Source organism: Cornus florida, unplaced genomic scaffold (genome assembly GCF_030987335.1).
Source record: "Cornus florida cultivar Cherokee Brave unplaced genomic scaffold, ASM3098733v1 CherokeeBrave_3.0.0_Hap2_Chr01, whole genome shotgun sequence".
Classification (NCBI taxonomy): domain Eukaryota; kingdom Viridiplantae; phylum Streptophyta; class Magnoliopsida; order Cornales; family Cornaceae; genus Cornus; species Cornus florida.
The window spans coordinates 101,578,047-101,595,247 of NW_026775571.1; the positions used below are offsets into that span (position 1 = coordinate 101,578,047).

The window sequence follows — 17,201 nt, forward strand, 5'->3', positions numbered from 1 at the left end:
CCGGGAAGGCCATCTTTATATGCAAGCCAAGGTTGTCTTCTATCAAACATTTTGGTGGGGAGTTTTAGTTCGCATTTTATTTAAAAAGAGTATGACTCCAAAGATAATGATTACCGGGTTTAAAATTCTTATCAAAGTTTCAGGTTGAAAGATTCTTAATCCTTTGATCCAGAACTTTGATATTATCCACTTTACTCAAAAAAAATAGGAACCTCTTAAGGCAAAGACTTCGGTTAGAATTTTAGGTCAAGAATTATTATCCTTGGTGTTAAGATTTAAACTCATTATCAAGCTTACAGGCCGTAAAGCAATAATTGATTTCAAATGCGAAAATCATAATGGGCTTAATCGATGGTCTCCTATCTTACAAGTGAAATTTTTATTTTATTTTATTTTTCGAAAATCCAAGCAAGCCTACGAGGAAGGAATATGGTCGCTAGTAAACTGTCTGGAAAAGACGTCCCATCCATATCAAATCCATTCTTTGGAGATGTCTTGTCTATTTGGTGAAGGTTCATCTACCCAAACCTACACAATAAGAGCAACCTCAGCACAGGGGTTGTTTCCATTCCACACTATATATAAAGTGTGTAGCCACATTATTAATTTTATGTAAAGTGTATAACGACTTCAGTAATTAATTGTACACTTATTTTAAAAGTTTCAAATTCTTGGTATGTACTCATTTTTTCATTATACACTTTATTATATTATTATTTTTTAAATAATAAAATAATTATTTTTTTTATTTTTTTTTTCTAACAGTTTTATTCTCAACAACTATAATACTAGCGACTATAATTGTTTATTCAGATTTAGATACAAGATTTGAAATATATATATATATAAAGTGCATTACATAACTTCCTACAAATAAAATAAAACAATACAACTCAGGAAAAAAAAAAAAAAAAATAGTAAACATTACAATTTATTGCCCCTTTTTACATAACGCGCCATAATTTCATTTTGTCTTTTTCCTAACAGCTATACTCCCAACGGTTATATTATGTTTGTCTTATTTTAACAGCTATATTATGTTCGTCTTTTTGCTAACGGATATATTCTGTTCGTCTTTTCTTCAACAACTATATTCGCTATATAAACCACTCATTCTCTCATTTTTTCAATTACCAAGTCCACTTCTTTACATCTTCAAATTCATTTTATCTTCTTTGAGTCTTTATCTTTGTTATAGAAAAAAAAAAATGGTTTCATTATCACAATCTATTCTAGTGTTCGGGTCAATTTCTCCATTGAGTTCTTTTTCATTTTTTGATGGGGAAGATTTTTGTGAAGAACGTCAAAAAGGATGAATGCAGTGATGCAACTATTATCGCCTGAGAAGGTAAAGACATTCTTTCGACGTCATAAGAGAAGATATATTAAACGTGATCGAGAGGAAGCAGCCCAGCGGCTATTCCAAAATTATTTTGCTGAAAATCCCACTTTTCCACTCGAGATGTTTAGTAAACTATTTCGGATGCACCGAGAGTTGTTTATTCGCATTTTAAACGGTGTTACAGCATATGACGAATGGTTCATCCAGAAGCCTGATGCTCTCGGTCGTATGGGTTTCACTCCTATACAGAAGATGGCAGCTGCAATACGTATACATATGGAATTTCAGCAGATCTTTGTGATGAGTACATAAAGATTTCTGAAACCACTGCGGTTGAAAGCTTGAAGCGCTTTTGTGATGTTGTAATTGCGCAATACCAACGCACACCGAACGAAGAGGACATTGCACGTCTGCTTCGAGAAGGGGAAGAAAGAGGCTTCCCAGGTATGCTTGACTCTATAGATTGTATGCATTGGGTATGGAAAAACTACCTTACAGGGTGGCATAGCACATATAGGGGAAGAAATCATAAGCCTACACTCATATTGGAGGCGGTTGCATCGAAAGATCTATGGATCTGGCATGCTTTCTTTGGTATGGCTGGTTCAAATAATGATGTGAATGTCTTGGATCATTCCCTAGTATTCAATAGTCTGATCAATGGCACAATACCTCCAATTAATTACAAGGTAAATAGGTATTGACGTACAATGGGATATTACCTATCTGATGGTATTTATCCCAAATAGGCAACTTTGATTTAGACCATCCCACACCCAACAACTGTCAAAAAGAAATTGTTTGCTAAAAAACAAGAAGCTATTAGGAAAGACGTTGAACGATCGTTTGGCGTATTGTAGATCATGTGGGCTATAATGCAAGGACCTATGTATTATTGGGATAAAGAAGATTTAAACAAGATAATGAGAACGTGCATCATATTGCATAATATGATCATTGAAGATAAGCGTGAACACATTTTGCAATGGGCACCTCCGCAGGATGAGCCAATATCCCTCCCACAATATATTCGAAACCCAACAATGTTGGCGGCACACATTTCCGGTCGTTTTAGAAGAATTCGTAAGAGCGGATAATACTGATCTCATGAGACATTTGATGGACTATTTGTGGAATCAATTTGGCAATGAAAATGTTTAAATTTGGTATAATCGAATAAAATATAATTTATATATTATTATGTGAATTAATTAAATCAGTACGTGATGAAGATGTTTAAATTTATTAATCGAATAAAATTTTATTTTTTATATTATTATGTAAATTAATTAAATTATTATGATAAATAAATAAATAAAATTGATTAGTCAAAGTGTACAAATTTTTTTAAAAAAAATATAATTAATTAAATTATTATGCAAATTAAATGACTCTTTTTATTTATTTAGGAAAAATAAATTTTTTTAATTAATAAAAATTTAACTATCTTTACATTAATTAATTAACCCAACACACATACAATAATTCTTTTACACATCATCACATAATATCATTTTTTTATATTTTATATCACTCTTTCACACACAATGGCCCACTGCGTTGCCGTTTCTGCTCACTTTCTGGGCGCTACTTCATTCCTTATATGTGAAGAGTGGAATGTGTAATATGAAATGGGCCTCGCTAGTGTGTAATTCGCATAGTAGAGCCACTCATTTCACAAAGGCTCACATGTTGTACACTTTGGTGATGCGCTGGGTTGCTCTAATGGAGTTGTGTTGAAATCTCTGTGATGTTTCTGGTCAGAAAATGTGGCAAGAAATGTAAGCTCGTGACACTCTTAATGCACCTAATTTTACTGCGTAGACTGACCTCCAAATTTCAGTCTCATATTCATCCAACATCTAGTTAATGGGGTGTCCTTATGACCATACCGTTGATAAAGTTCAATCCAGATGATACCGGACTTTTTATTTAATGGGGGGTCACATTTCGGTCATAATTATTTATTTGTCTAATGATGATTCATCTCGGGGTTTGATTGGGATCAATTGTCACGAAACCATGAGATGACTTCTCCCATGCTTGATTTTACGAAGTTATATTGACTCAGAACAAAGCTGTACGTTTTAAGAAGTACTACAAAATTGAACAAATATATATATACACGATTTGTTTAGACGTTACAATCAATTCATATATCATCCCAATTGAGTGGACTTAAAAATTGAAATAATTCTCACTTTATTTGGTCCACATTACCCACACTAATTTAGACCAGTTTCTTTTTCTACAGCAAGTTTATTTATTTTTATATATTTTCTTCCCTACAACACTTACTACCTTAGTGCTCAACTACTGTGGTTGAGGAATTATTTATTTATAAAATAGGATGATTATTACAATTAATTCACTTTCTTAATTAGCATGAAGAGAGAGCATATTCAGAAATCTGAACATAAATTTAGGTAGATTTATTAATGAGGATTGTTAAATCACAGGGAGATATCATAATGCTCTAGTTGTTTGAACTTTTAATTATATTATGAAAGAACTAATCAGGAGGTTATTAATATCTTGGTATACTTGCCCAACAACTAACATCATCAATAAGGGAACTCTGTTTTGGAATATCTTTGTGGGATTGAGAATGCAAATATTATCATCACCAAATTGACAAATTACCTTCAGTGCCGGTAGATGCCAAAAAAATAAATAATAATAATAATAATAATAATAATAATAATTAGGATAATAATATTTTTGACTACTTTAATATTGTGACTTAAAACCGAACTAGGTAAAAATATAATGTGTTATTATAAATTTTAACTTAAATAAGCATCATTACTATTCCTTCTTGTTTCCCTAGAATAAGTCAATTTTTCTTTCTTTATCTACTGAGTTTTTACATAGTCACATTAATATATTTCTTTTCTCCTCTCTCTTTCTCATTCCATTAAAGTAGGTTTGTAAAAGTTATGTGGGTTCGGATATGTTGTTGATTGTTATTGGGAGATATAAAACAACCATTGAACTAAAAATATATAATCCAATTTTTTTTTTTTTTTTTTTTGTATAAATCAATCATGACACATCAAATTTATACATCAGGTTTATACAAAAAAAAAAATAATAATAATAATAAAAAAAAAACATATACACAATAGTCGGAGATATATGCTCTTAGCTTTGTATTTCAATATTACTGAACATTAAAGACAAACTATATATCCTGCATGCATATAGGTTTTTTTGGCAAAAAAAATCTTAACATTTTATTGGCAGGACCTAAAACAGGCTTGAACTTTAAATGGCCATCCCTGGTAATGCGGCAATTTGGGACGGTTCTCATCTTTTCAATTAATTCCATTAATGGCACAAGCTTTCTTTTTTATTTTGTTATTCATTTTTACTCTAGGAATACTTGCTGTTGTTGTGAGTTTGATTTGGATGTCAAAACTAAACTAAATTCACTACACATCTAAAATCAAATTCAAAAGTAGAGGAACGTGCTATTGCTAGATTTCCGAACAAAAAGAGAGGGAGAGAGCTAATTAACTCAACAGACACATAAAATATAAAAAATGATACTTTGGCAAAAGATTTCAGCCCAGCCTAACATATTGCATCCATGGAAGGCATTGTGATGGGATTACGAAAGAGAACTACTCATTGTCAGTCACAATATACGAGGTGAATAATTAAAAAAAAACAAAAATAGTAACTAACTCAACACATAAAATTAAAAAATTAAAAATTACTCAGTCATCCGAGAGCATATTACATTGATCCCACCCCAATGCATTAAAAAGATACAGTATGTTCGGCAAAAGTCTTTGACTGAAATCTTCGGCCAGTAAACCATTGTCAATAAAATAATGCCGAAAACATTTAATCAACTCACTGAAAAGAGCTGCAAAAACTGTTGGGGAGGTGTGTGTGTATTTAATGCTTAACCTCTCAAGGCCAAAAATCTAGCAGCTCCTATAACTAAAAACACCAAAACTCTGAACTCTGCAGTCACCTTTCTCTCCCTCTCATTATCTCTATCCTTACCATTCACCATGAAAATTCTCCTACTTATTGCTTTGATATGTTCATTTAGGACAGTTTCAATGAGTCCTCTTAAATATGACTCAATCTTCAGCTTTGGTGACTCTCTTGCTGATACAGGAAACTTCCTTCTCTCCGGTGCCCTCACATTTCCAGTCATTGCACAGCTCCCTTACGGCAGCACATTCTTTGGACACCCAACGGGCCGATGCTCCGATGGACGCTTAGTGATTGACTTCATTGGTACCTCCTCTTTCTCTTCTCTTCATTGGATCCTCTTCTTGAGAATCTCTTAATTTGCAGGGCTCAATCAGCCACGTCATCCTCTTAGTCAACTCTACTATTTGCATGTTCAATTCTAAAAGAAATTTTAACATGGAGAAAGTGGTAGGGATGACGCGGTTGAATCTGAACCGCAGGATTGTGGCCTGCAGAGTCCAGCAGATCGAGAGATTCTCGAGAAGAGTATTTTGTTTTTCCAAATTTAAAAGACTATATTTACGACTATGAAACTACTAAGATTGTGCTGTGATGATTATTAAAATGTAGCCGAGGCTTTTGGGCTACCATATGTACCACCCTATCTAGCACTAGCCAAAGGCCAAAAATTCAAACATGGAGCAAACTTTGCAGTTGCTGGAGCTACTGCACTTGATGCAAAGTTTTACTATGACCAAAAAATATCAATCCTATGGACTAATGATTCGTTAAGCGTTCAGCTCGGATGGTTCAAGAAGCTAAAATCCACACTTTGCACCACTAAACAAGGTTGATTACCAAGAAATAAGCTACAATTTGTCACATATTAGAATTATTTGCTTGCTTTACACTGACTTGGAGGACTCTTCTTTTTTGGATCACAGAATGTGACAACTACTTCAAGAGATCTCTCTTTCTTGTGGGAGAGATCGGTGGAAATGACTATAATTACGCGTACTTTCTTGGTGGTAGCATTAAACAGCTGAAAGCTGTCGTGCCTCTGGTGGTTGAATCAATTTCTGCAGCCACCGCTGTAAGTTTTACCATATTAAATTTTCTGACTTTTAATTATCATTTTGAAAGTACTATTTTTCACGAGTTATGCTAGCGCCACAATAACGCTTATTGGATGTGTGGTCCATAGTAGACCTCACTTCAAACTCATCGTATCCAACAGTTAAGAAGCATCAACAGTAACTATTAATACTATGACCTTTTCTTCGTTTTCATTTGAAACGTTAACCGTATAGACGCAATTTAACAGTGTGGATTTTTATTTTTTATTTTTTCCTTGTAGATGTTGATAGAGGAAGGTGCAGTGGATTTGGTGGTGCCGGGAAATTTTCCGATTGGGTGCTCGCCGGTGTACTTGACCTTGTTTCATAGTGTTAACAAAGGAGACTATGATAAGAATGGGTGTTTGAAAGCATACAATGCTTTCTCTAAATACCACAATGCTCAGCTCAAACTTGCACTGGAGAAATTGAGACAGAAGTTCCCACATACAAGGATCATTTATGCTGACTATTATGGGGCTGCTAAGCCATTAGTTCACACACCACACCATCATGGTGAGTTTACTTGCTAACTTATTAATTTACACATAGAGCACAATATAAGACAGTAAAACATTCAAATCTTATACAATTAAGTACACGAAACCATCCATTTTTTTAGTGATTTTGTTTTGTCCACAAATATTGAGTTAACGGTCACTCCGCAAATGAGACAAAGCAGATATAATTTGGTAGTAGTGTTGAGCTTGAGGCCAATCCCTTGTTCAAGCTGGTCCCAAGTCCCAACCACCAAGCTGAACAGGCCTCCATGAATCTAGGAACCTATTCTTACATTGTATCTTAAGTAAATTCCACTTGTCAATATCCCATATAGACTCCCTCTATGTTTCATAATTTTATTTACCTACTTAGAGGTTCTAATTTATGTAACACGTTCTCCTGTCGCCTTTTTAATGTCTGAAATGACAACAAACATTTCATGAACAAAACGATATATAAAAAAGCCGTGACATTTTTTAAACTGGTTTAACTGCTAAGAGGTGCCTTAGCTAATTTAACCATGGATGTGAAACACTTGTGTTAGTTTTATGTATGATTAGATTAATATGACCAAACATTTTTGATAAAGCCTCTGGTCTAGTCACATAATTTCCCCTCAAGTAATCGAAGTTGAACCAGTGTTTAACAAGCAAAAGCATAGGGTCTTTTTGGTACAAAAGGTATAAACACAAACAAGTGTAGCAAATCACTTGGAAATCCACTGTCAAAACTGATAAATAGAACTAAGATTATAATGTCTTTTGGGTAAAAGATACCCACAGGGCCTACCTACAATAACTATTGATTTATGCAGGATTTTACAATGGGGTTTTGAATGCCTGTTGTGGAGGGGGTGGACCATACAACTTTAACAATTCTGCTAGATGTGGTCACACTGGGTCCAAAGCATGCATGGATCCTTCAGCTTATGCAAACTGGGATGGGATACACTTAACCGAGGCGGCTTATCGGTACATTGCCATGAGTTTGATCAATGGCCCTTTTACTTCTCCACCTCTCACAACCTCTACCCTTGAATAAGAGCTTGTTTAGTGGTGGTGGTTACTTTGTAATGGCTTATCGGTACATTGCCATGAAATTGATCGCATCATCTTCTTGAATAAGAGCTTGTTTAATTAGTGGTGGTTACTTTGCTGAGTGTTGAATTGTTCAAAGGATGGTATGAAATTTGATTTTTTTTCCCATTTTCTTCATAATGATCTCATTGCGTGAGATGTCTGTTTGACTTTTAGATGTTATATGGAGACATTTGCAATTCAAAGATGTTGAAAAACAATCTGAATTGTGCTTCTTTATGGTAATTGAGAAATGTGCTTTAATGACTAAAAGTATCTCAGAACGAGAATCAAGTCACTAATAAAAGAACACATGTTTAATAAATGACCCATGAGTGAATTTTTTCACCTATACTTTCAATTAAATGATGAAAGGTATGGTATGCCTTAGACATCCTCCCTTGTTAAAATTAAAAATATTACTCTCCCATTCATTTATCCAAACAACCACATTTTTTTTTCCTGTACCTCAAATAATTAACCTCATCAACAAACACACACACACACACACACAAATTCAACAGCATAACTACTACAGCTACCCAACTAGCAGTTTATTTCATGAATCATTATTTCTACACCTACCCCCCCAATAAATAAATAAATAAAATAAAAAATAGAAACTACATGCATTTATATATCCCAAAGTTACATATTGAGATGTTGCAAGCACCATGGGATTAATAAAGCAATGTTCGGTGATCGTTAGTGTACAAGAACAACCATAATCAGGCTACAGAGAGATTAACCTTCTAATTAATAAACTCAACCGCAACAAACTTTAAAGAGCAAAGAGTCAGCATCTTCTACCTCATGATCCATCAGCTTCCAAGTTCCATCAGCCTGTTGAACCATGCCCTTGTTCTTCTCACACCACCACGATACGGGCACACAATATTCATCCTTCAAAGCATCAAGTCCTTTGTTAACAAGCGTGATATCGCGATTAACTTCCAATTTGAATCCTCCCTTGGACCCTTGTGTTCCTGCAATCCCATGCATGTAACCCTCCAAGTTATGCCAACTGTTCAAATTTCCAGGACTCTTCAAATACATAGACTTGGTGGTATCAATATTTAGCTCTTGTCCCACCTCAGCATAGCCTAATGGTGGATAATTTGGAACAACATCTAAGGCATTATTGATGCGCAGGACATGAAGATTTGCCAGTCTAGAGAAAACCTTCTTAAAGTTTGAGTCTCCAACGCGAGGACTTGCGAATACAAAAGCTGTGACAGGACAGGCCTTGTTTGGATGATCTTTTGACATGTTCAATCTGTTTGCAACTATGTCAGCTGCGTTTATTGTTGCAATTGCAGCACCTAAGCTATGACCAGTTATAGTTATGCTGATTTCTTCATTCTTGTGTTGTTCCACTAGTCTCCTTACCTCACCAAGAACCTGAAATAACATATATAGTATATGAAAATCATGACTTGTCAGATGGTATGATTTCTCCTCCGCACAGGTGAGGTTGAGTAATTGAGCCCTACTAAGGACAATATTGTTGGAGTGTACACGTTTATGACGAAACACATACTACGAAATTAAGCAGAAAATATGTCAAACATACACAATAAGAATACACAAATTTTTACTTGGTTTACCGAAAACAAGAGTTATGTCCAAGTGCAAAAATTATCTAATATAACAAATACGAAAATTATCAAAATACCCTCCAAAAAATTAACTAATTAGTAACAAGGAAAGCAACTTTGGTATAAAGAAAGACTTTGAAAAAATATAGTGATATATATTAAATCTAATCATTAAAAGCAATTAATTACGAGAAAAAAAAAAAAAAAAAAAAAAAAAAAATCATGAAACTGTCCTACATAATATATGGTATATCAAGGTTTACCTGGTCTCTGGCACTAGTCTTATTGAAGGGTGATTTTGGATCATCTGAAGTGTAGATGGAGTACCAGCCTTGGTGCACCTTCGGTTCACCATCCACTCCAACCAACTTTGAAGCCGAGACTAGCAGAAACTCCAAATCATCAACCCATTCCAACGCCCGAATTGTTCCTCTCCAAGCAACCACAATGTCTCTCCTCCCTAATGCAGCCTTCCCTTCATCGGTGGCCACCGCGACGTACCCTATCCAATTTGATTCCTTGCTCCACGCCTCCCTCGACAGGGACTTTATGATGAAAGCTTCCGGGACTTGAATGGATGATGTGGCGTACACATATTTGGTGACACGGTACTTGAATGGATTGCCTTCTTCAATGCCCACCTTCGAGAAGAGATCAGTCGTCGCGTACCGGCTACTTCCTGCATACTTGGAGGCCTTCTGGGAGTTGAAGTTGTCATAAGTTGCTTGTGTCATTTCTCCGTAGTGAATGATGTATCGACGGAGATCAATGTCTAGAGGATCCAACATGTTCTTCCAGTTGTTCTCGCCGCCGAGGAGTCTCCATTTTTTTGGTATGCTGTGATGATGCATACTTTTTTTGTTCTTCTTCTTGAAACAATCTGTGAGTTTGGACATGCCATGGGAAGTTGGAGATGTGGGCTGCATGCTTTCTCTGTATATATTGTGCTTGAGAAATGTTGAATTTATAGAGGGAAAGATTCTGGCTCATACATATATATGATCAAGATTTAATAGTGATAATACATGTGTATATTTAACCCCATTCATAAAGGAGAGTCTTGAGACTTTATGATTATATATGTAAAGTTATACGTACCCCCTAATTTAAATAACACAATTTTAATATTAGTATATATATGGACGGTGAGGCTTGGTTAAAAGATCTAAGGGCTTGGTGCTGTTAAAATAATAATAATTACAATAATTAATTGATTTGGTTTCCATAAAATAGTTTTAGGTGAAAAAATTTGCAAACTATGAAAAAGCCTAACATACAATTATATATGAACTCTTGAAAACATAAATTGATGTATATATTTTTCACTCTTATTTTTGTTTTGTATTTTGTATATCCTTTTTTCAGAGTCGTCTTGATATTTATATTGGAAAATTATAACGATTCCCTGTTTATTCTCCCTTTCTTCTCTGAGTAGGTTGCAATCAGTTGGTTTTCTACGGGAGTAAATCAAGTGATGTTGATCTTGTTGCCAATAATTCCCTTGGATTTATTTATTATTATTATTATTATTTGCCGTTGTTTGATTTGACTTGGTTTATGGTTACACATGTGATGACTTTTGACTCACCACGTGTTGGCCCGTTATGATTTGCTGCTTCTTTATACATATGTCTTGTCTTCATTGGTAGAATTTCCCCTTCCCACTCAATTCTTAAAAAAGAAGTTATCGACTCAATAGATTTTTGTATAATTTTTTAATTTTTAATTATCATAAAACTAATCAAGAAATCTTTTAAATTTTAATTCTTTTTAATACTGAAAGGGCTTAAGGGTAAGATTGTCGTATGAATTTTTAAAGATTGAGAGTTCAAATTCTTCTATTATACTTGTGTTATGTTCACTTTCATGAATTTGAGTTTTTGAATTGTAATTAAATTTTTTTAAAAAAAAAATAATATTAATAACAATATATTTGATTGCATAAAATTAAAATTGAACCCATGATTTTGAGTGTGATGAACCGTGTAAGCATCTCTATATGTGTCACTCTCTTATACTAGAAGCAAACATGGTGGGCAACCTTAGAACTAGGTTTGCTGACCAAATGTGCATTATATATTCTTGGATTGTAAGGTCATAAATGCTACTTGGAGTACAAGAAGAGTCAATTCGCACAGCCAACCCATCTTTGTGGATTGTATCTCTTATTAAAAAAAAACCCAAATTTCACGACAAAAAAAAAAAAAAAAAAAAAAAAAAAAAAAAAAAAAAAAAAAATTATATATGCGTAAATTATTATACGATGTGTCATTGTATGGTAGGTCAAAAGTCGTAGTTTCATTATATTAAGTTCCTGTAAATGCAAATGGATGAGTAAGTTTCTTGCCAAAAAATAAAAAAGTTGTTTCTTCAACGCAAGTGTTTAATATACATTTAATTTTTCATTTTAAAAGTATAACCCCATTCACATTTTCACACAGTACACAAACAATGCCTCAAAATTACTTTGCGCCCTCTTCATAAATAATTCTTTGGTCGAATTTTCATTGGTGGAAAACAAAGTGTGTATGGAAAAGAAAAAGGATATGGTTTCCAATCTCCGAAGGAAAGAATGTAACTAATTTTGAAATTGTGATGGTCACTTGGACTTTAGATGTTGTTTGGAAACGGCAATAGAGTTGCTTCCTGGAACTCTCAATTCTGTGCTAACTTGGCTTGTGCACATTGTTTTTTGTAAAGTATTTAGAAAATGATGTTTTACCAACTTTATTCCTCAACCTTTAATTCATTGTTCAATCACTAAATTGGAATGATTATTTTTTATTTAGTTATTGTTTGGAAGCGGCAATAAAGTGTATTTTGCGGGAATTTCAATTCTACCATATTTAAATACCTTTTTTTTTTTCCATAAGCTGTTGACTTATGGGTTTGTTTGTGAAGAGAGTGGGAAAAATGACGTACCACCAGATTTAGATCCTAATTGCAACGGTCTTTTTCATTTAGAAATGTGTATATTGTCTCTATACATAAGTTCTCTCTGACTGTAAAATTGTTTGTGAATGGTATGAAAAAATGACTTGTTTGCAAATTTTGATACCTAATTTATTGCCAATTTCAGCATGTGTTGGTAGGAATTCGGGAGGTAAGTCTTTGAAATCTGATTTTGAATCGTACTTCTAATTTAAATAATGTATGTTGTGGATCCGATACACGTGAAAGAAAAAAAAAACTATCACCAATCTCAATTTTCGTTCATATGATTACTGTCATCATTTTGGCATCACTAACCATCAAAAACATAATTAATCATGAGGAATGCCATGACCTATACATTTTAGAATGACTAATTAGTCTAAAAGTATATGATTAAATGACATAAAAAAACATTTAAAAATAATAATTTTGAAATGGCGGGGTCTCTATGGACTATCTACAAAGGCCTCCTTGAGAGCATCTCCAAGGGTCTCTCAAAGTCAAAATATAGTAAATAAATAAAAATATTACACTTTAATGAGCTCTCAAAAAATCTCTCATATTTTGAGATTGTCAAAAGTATTGTCATATATAGTCGCTCTTAAAATTTTTTAATAGATCTTTTAAATAAAATGCACCATTAGAGTAGAATTGCTAAAACATAATATTTTGACACTGTATTTCCTCTCAAAATATAACTTTAACAAGAAAAACTAATATTTAACATTGAAGATGCTATGAGGAGTTGAATGCTGTCGGGTGTGTTATTTGAAATAGCATCGCTCTTTAAAAAAGTGGCACAAAAAACCCAATCTATTTGTATCAATGATACGAGGAATCATGAATGATTTGTAAAGACATGGTGTAATTGTAAACAATACAAGAAAGGTCTGGGCTGATGTGGAATTGATTTGGACTTCTAAGGCCCAAAAATATTTGCACCCCCCTGAGACTGAAAAGAAATAACCCATTCCCATATTCTCTGTCACACCACTGGGTTGAATGGGCCCATATTTTCTGTCACACAGTTGTTGGTTTCTTTGTCCTGGCACTGTGAGTACTAGTCTTAAAGTATCTAAAATGCGTATCTTAGGCAGTTTGGCTGGAAAGAAATGAAAGGAAAAAGAAAAGAAAGTTGTTGGAGGAAGATGGGAATGAAAAAGGATATAATGGTAAATTCCTTAAAATAGTAATTTTTTTTTTTTTTTTTTTTTTTTCATTTTCATGCATCAAACTGCCCTTAATCAACTGAACATAATAAGTGATTAACACATCATTTCTATACCTTTCTTTTATTTTCTCACGTAATTGATGTTATATTTATATATATATTTTTCCTTTTCTATTGTACCAAATATTGGCATAAAAAATTAAAAAAAAAACATTTAAAAAAACCTTTGTCTACTCTAAATAAAAAAATTATTTTGGGACTTATTTTGGGAACTAAATAGTTGGTTAGTTTTGCATTTTATTTTCAGAAAATGAGTGGTACAGAACTTACATATATACATACAGAAATGAAGAAGAATAAAGTGTAGGTGAGTAGTCGAATCCAAAGGAGTAGCGCAAGATCCAACTATCCCAACAAACAAACTTGAAACTTGGCCTCGTCCAAAACTCTCGCATTTGCAGCTGAGGACTGTTAATTAATAGTCTGTGGACTGATGTGGAATTAATGGATTTGGAATTCTCTGGCCTACACCAAAATGTATTTGTCATACTCATACACCCCACACTCAAAACAAATAACCCGTTACCCTTATTCTCTCTCATTGGGCCCAAAATGGTATCCCTCTCTCTCAGTTGATTTGCATTTTGACATGATTACACTCGGACGGAGTCGGAATTTAGTTTCTGTAATAATGTCGTATTTGAAGCATGTAATCCGAATTTGTAAAGCATCAAGTGATCATACAAGTTTCTTAAGAACTTTCATTGGAGCCTTAAGCAGCGCCGGCGGTGTCAGGAATTTACTTTATTTCAACTAAAATAATATATAGCAAAAGAGGGATTTTTTTTTTTTTTTTTTCGTTTTGATTCTTAAAAACTATATATATATATATATATATATATATATATATATATATATATACCTGGTGTGATATAAGTGAGTCCCATCAGGCATCGTGACTGGCCTATAGTGCCTGCAACAAGTTCACGGGAATAAGTTGAGAATTGCTGTGTTGGACCCCAACACCAACAGGGTGTATATATATATATATATATGCATGCCATGAAATACAAAAACAACCCCACCACCTCACACCCTTCTACCACCGTCCCCATTGACAACTACATACACACCCCGTGCCACCCTCCACCACCACTGTCCCCACTCACATCTCTATCTGACACTCAAACACAAGAGTTTCTTGTCACTATATATGCCTACATGACTAGTCATGTAACAATATATATATGTGTGTGTGTGTGTGTGTGTGTGTGATATGAAAATTAAACTGATTGTGAGCAGAACTTCAAATCTTAGTAAAGGCCTATATATATATAAAAAGTCAAATTGCTTTTCTCTAAATATGTTTGTGCAAAGCAATTTACGGCCATCCGAAACATAGTAATTTTATCCGTCTGTACCATCGCTGTTTTTGGACCATTTGAGCTAATGTATGCCTGATATGGACCACCGTAATATAGTACATTTTGTTCTTGTTATTGCCACGGACATGAATGAATGGCTTAATGTGACGGTGTGATGATTGATCATCATTCATGATTCAAGAAGTTCATTCGTGTTTAGTGATTATAACATGGAAATATTTTTTTTTTAGCTCTTGGGACCAAGAGATGGTCTGTAACATCCATACATCAGAGTGTTTTGTCACTGCTGTTACGTATAATTAAGGGCATTTGTAAACTTTATATTCACTCGTGCGAGTTACAAATCTCTTAGTTAACTTTATATATAAAAAATTACAAATATCCTATCTTTGATATTTCGAGTTTTGAAAATAAAGCTAATTACAACCGTTTCTCAAAAACTAATAGTAGAAAATTGAAAGCCTAGAGCTCAAAGCTGTAATTGTTATGTCTTCGCACGGCTATATATATATATTTCTCAATAGGGTGTCCTCGGTCCATTGAATGACAATTTGTTTGACAAATTAAGATTAAACACATCTCTAACAATACGCACAGTGTCTGTGGGGATTGAAGACAAAGTAGGCCCAAACATTTTGTAGTACATGTATCCCTTGGAGGATATATAGTTGTCTTCCAAGTACGGCTATATATTCCCTTAATCTGTATACGGTGTTTGTTCCAATGTTTACATGTGTCATAAGCGAGGTTAACTAACTGGCTGTGAAGATTAAAATGGTTTATGAACCTTGCATTTTCATTTATTAATGGAATGTAATTGAAGTATGCAACAGTGATAAACAGACGTTATATAATCACAGTAAGTTAATGTAATTAGTTTGTGATATGATATCAGTAAAACGACATAATATCGGTATGTTGTATTGTAATTGAACTCCTTCATAACGTGCAGTTCATTTCAGAAATTCAATGAAACCCTACATATATATGTGTATACACAAGGATGTAGTGACATAAATATTCATGCCTGGTTGGCATAGCATGTTATGAAACAGTGATTTTGGGCATGGAGTGAGAGAGAGCATAGGACCACATCCATTTATTGTTCATTCCCACCTCTCTTCACATTCCTTTCTTTTTTCCATCTCATAGACGCCGCTCCTCACATTTGTTGCTCCATTTTCTCACACCTAGGTCCCTCACCATGTACATGTGAAAGGTATATATGCAGAGAAATGGTAAATATGTAATGAAAATGTTTAAAGAGAACTCAGGCACTTCCATTTTGTAACATTCCCCAATTGGCAACCACTTAATTCCATCTTATAAACAGATTCCAATAATTCAACTGTACGTCTGTTAGGGTTTCATGTGTTGTCTCACTGGTCCCTTTAAGGGCCAGGGCATTGATGTTCTTTTTGTTTTACTCTTTGTACACATTTTTTCAAATAGTTGTTGCAATCAACAGTGATAATAATTACTACAGTATTATTTACCAATTAACTTGTGGAGGAAATGGTACAAACCGAATAAATTTAGGCCTTCAATGGCCTAAAGTGGGGACCATCAAATGCCTTGATGCATTCGGCTTGATGAATAGACCAAAGTACTCCGCCAAAATATCATGATTATTAGCAAAATATGGTGAGGGATTCAACCTCCATACCGATTCCATCCGAGCTCTCTTACCTAACTCAAAAATAGAAATGTCTATCTTTGACCAGAAAGTCATTACTCGATTATTAGGCTATGCTCTTGAGATTTATTGAACAGTTATTCGTTATGGCGCAAACTCATCAACAACCTGAAGTATTAAAAGGAGAAAAAAAACAAACAAAAAAAGAGCTTGGAACAAATATTCTGATTTTATTTTTAATATTTTGAAATTTGTTTTCTTTGCAAAAAATGGAAGGAAATAAATCAAGAAGGTAAAAGCTATAAAGGCATGAGGTAAAAGCTAGTTATACAATTTTTGCAAAAACATGAAATTTGGGTTTCATGTTGTCTCATTGGTCCCTTTAAGGTCCAGGGGGCATTGATGTTCTTTTTGCTTGCTCTTTATACAAATGTCCAAATAGTTGTTGCAATCAATAGTACTGATAATAATTACTTCTATCATTACCAATTGGTCCATTGATGGACCTCT

The 17,201-nt window shown here is 33.9% G+C and overlaps 2 protein-coding genes across 2 annotated transcripts; one reads left to right on the forward strand and one right to left on the reverse strand.

The window, feature by feature from the left end:
- Positions 1-5,277: 5,277 nt before the first annotated feature.
- LOC132309746 (GDSL esterase/lipase At5g45910-like) lies at positions 5,278-8,096 on the forward strand. The gene is made up of 5 exons (XM_059808033.1): positions 5,278-5,599; positions 5,906-6,124; positions 6,220-6,368; positions 6,633-6,906; positions 7,706-8,096. The coding sequence occupies exons 1-5, from the start codon at positions 5,368-5,370 to the stop codon at positions 7,930-7,932; spliced, it is 1,101 nt and encodes a 366-aa protein (XP_059664016.1). The 5' UTR covers positions 5,278-5,367; the 3' UTR covers positions 7,933-8,096.
- A 410-nt stretch (positions 8,097-8,506) lies between these two features.
- Positions 8,507-10,901, reverse strand: LOC132309735 (phospholipase A1-IIgamma-like). The gene is made up of 2 exons (XM_059808022.1): positions 9,829-10,901; positions 8,507-9,368 (listed from the first exon to the last, which is right to left on the reverse strand). Exons 1-2 carry the CDS (start codon positions 10,489-10,491, stop codon positions 8,733-8,735), a joined length of 1,299 nt encoding a protein of 432 aa, XP_059664005.1. The 5' UTR covers positions 10,492-10,901; the 3' UTR covers positions 8,507-8,732.
- Positions 10,902-17,201: the final 6,300 nt, after the last annotated feature.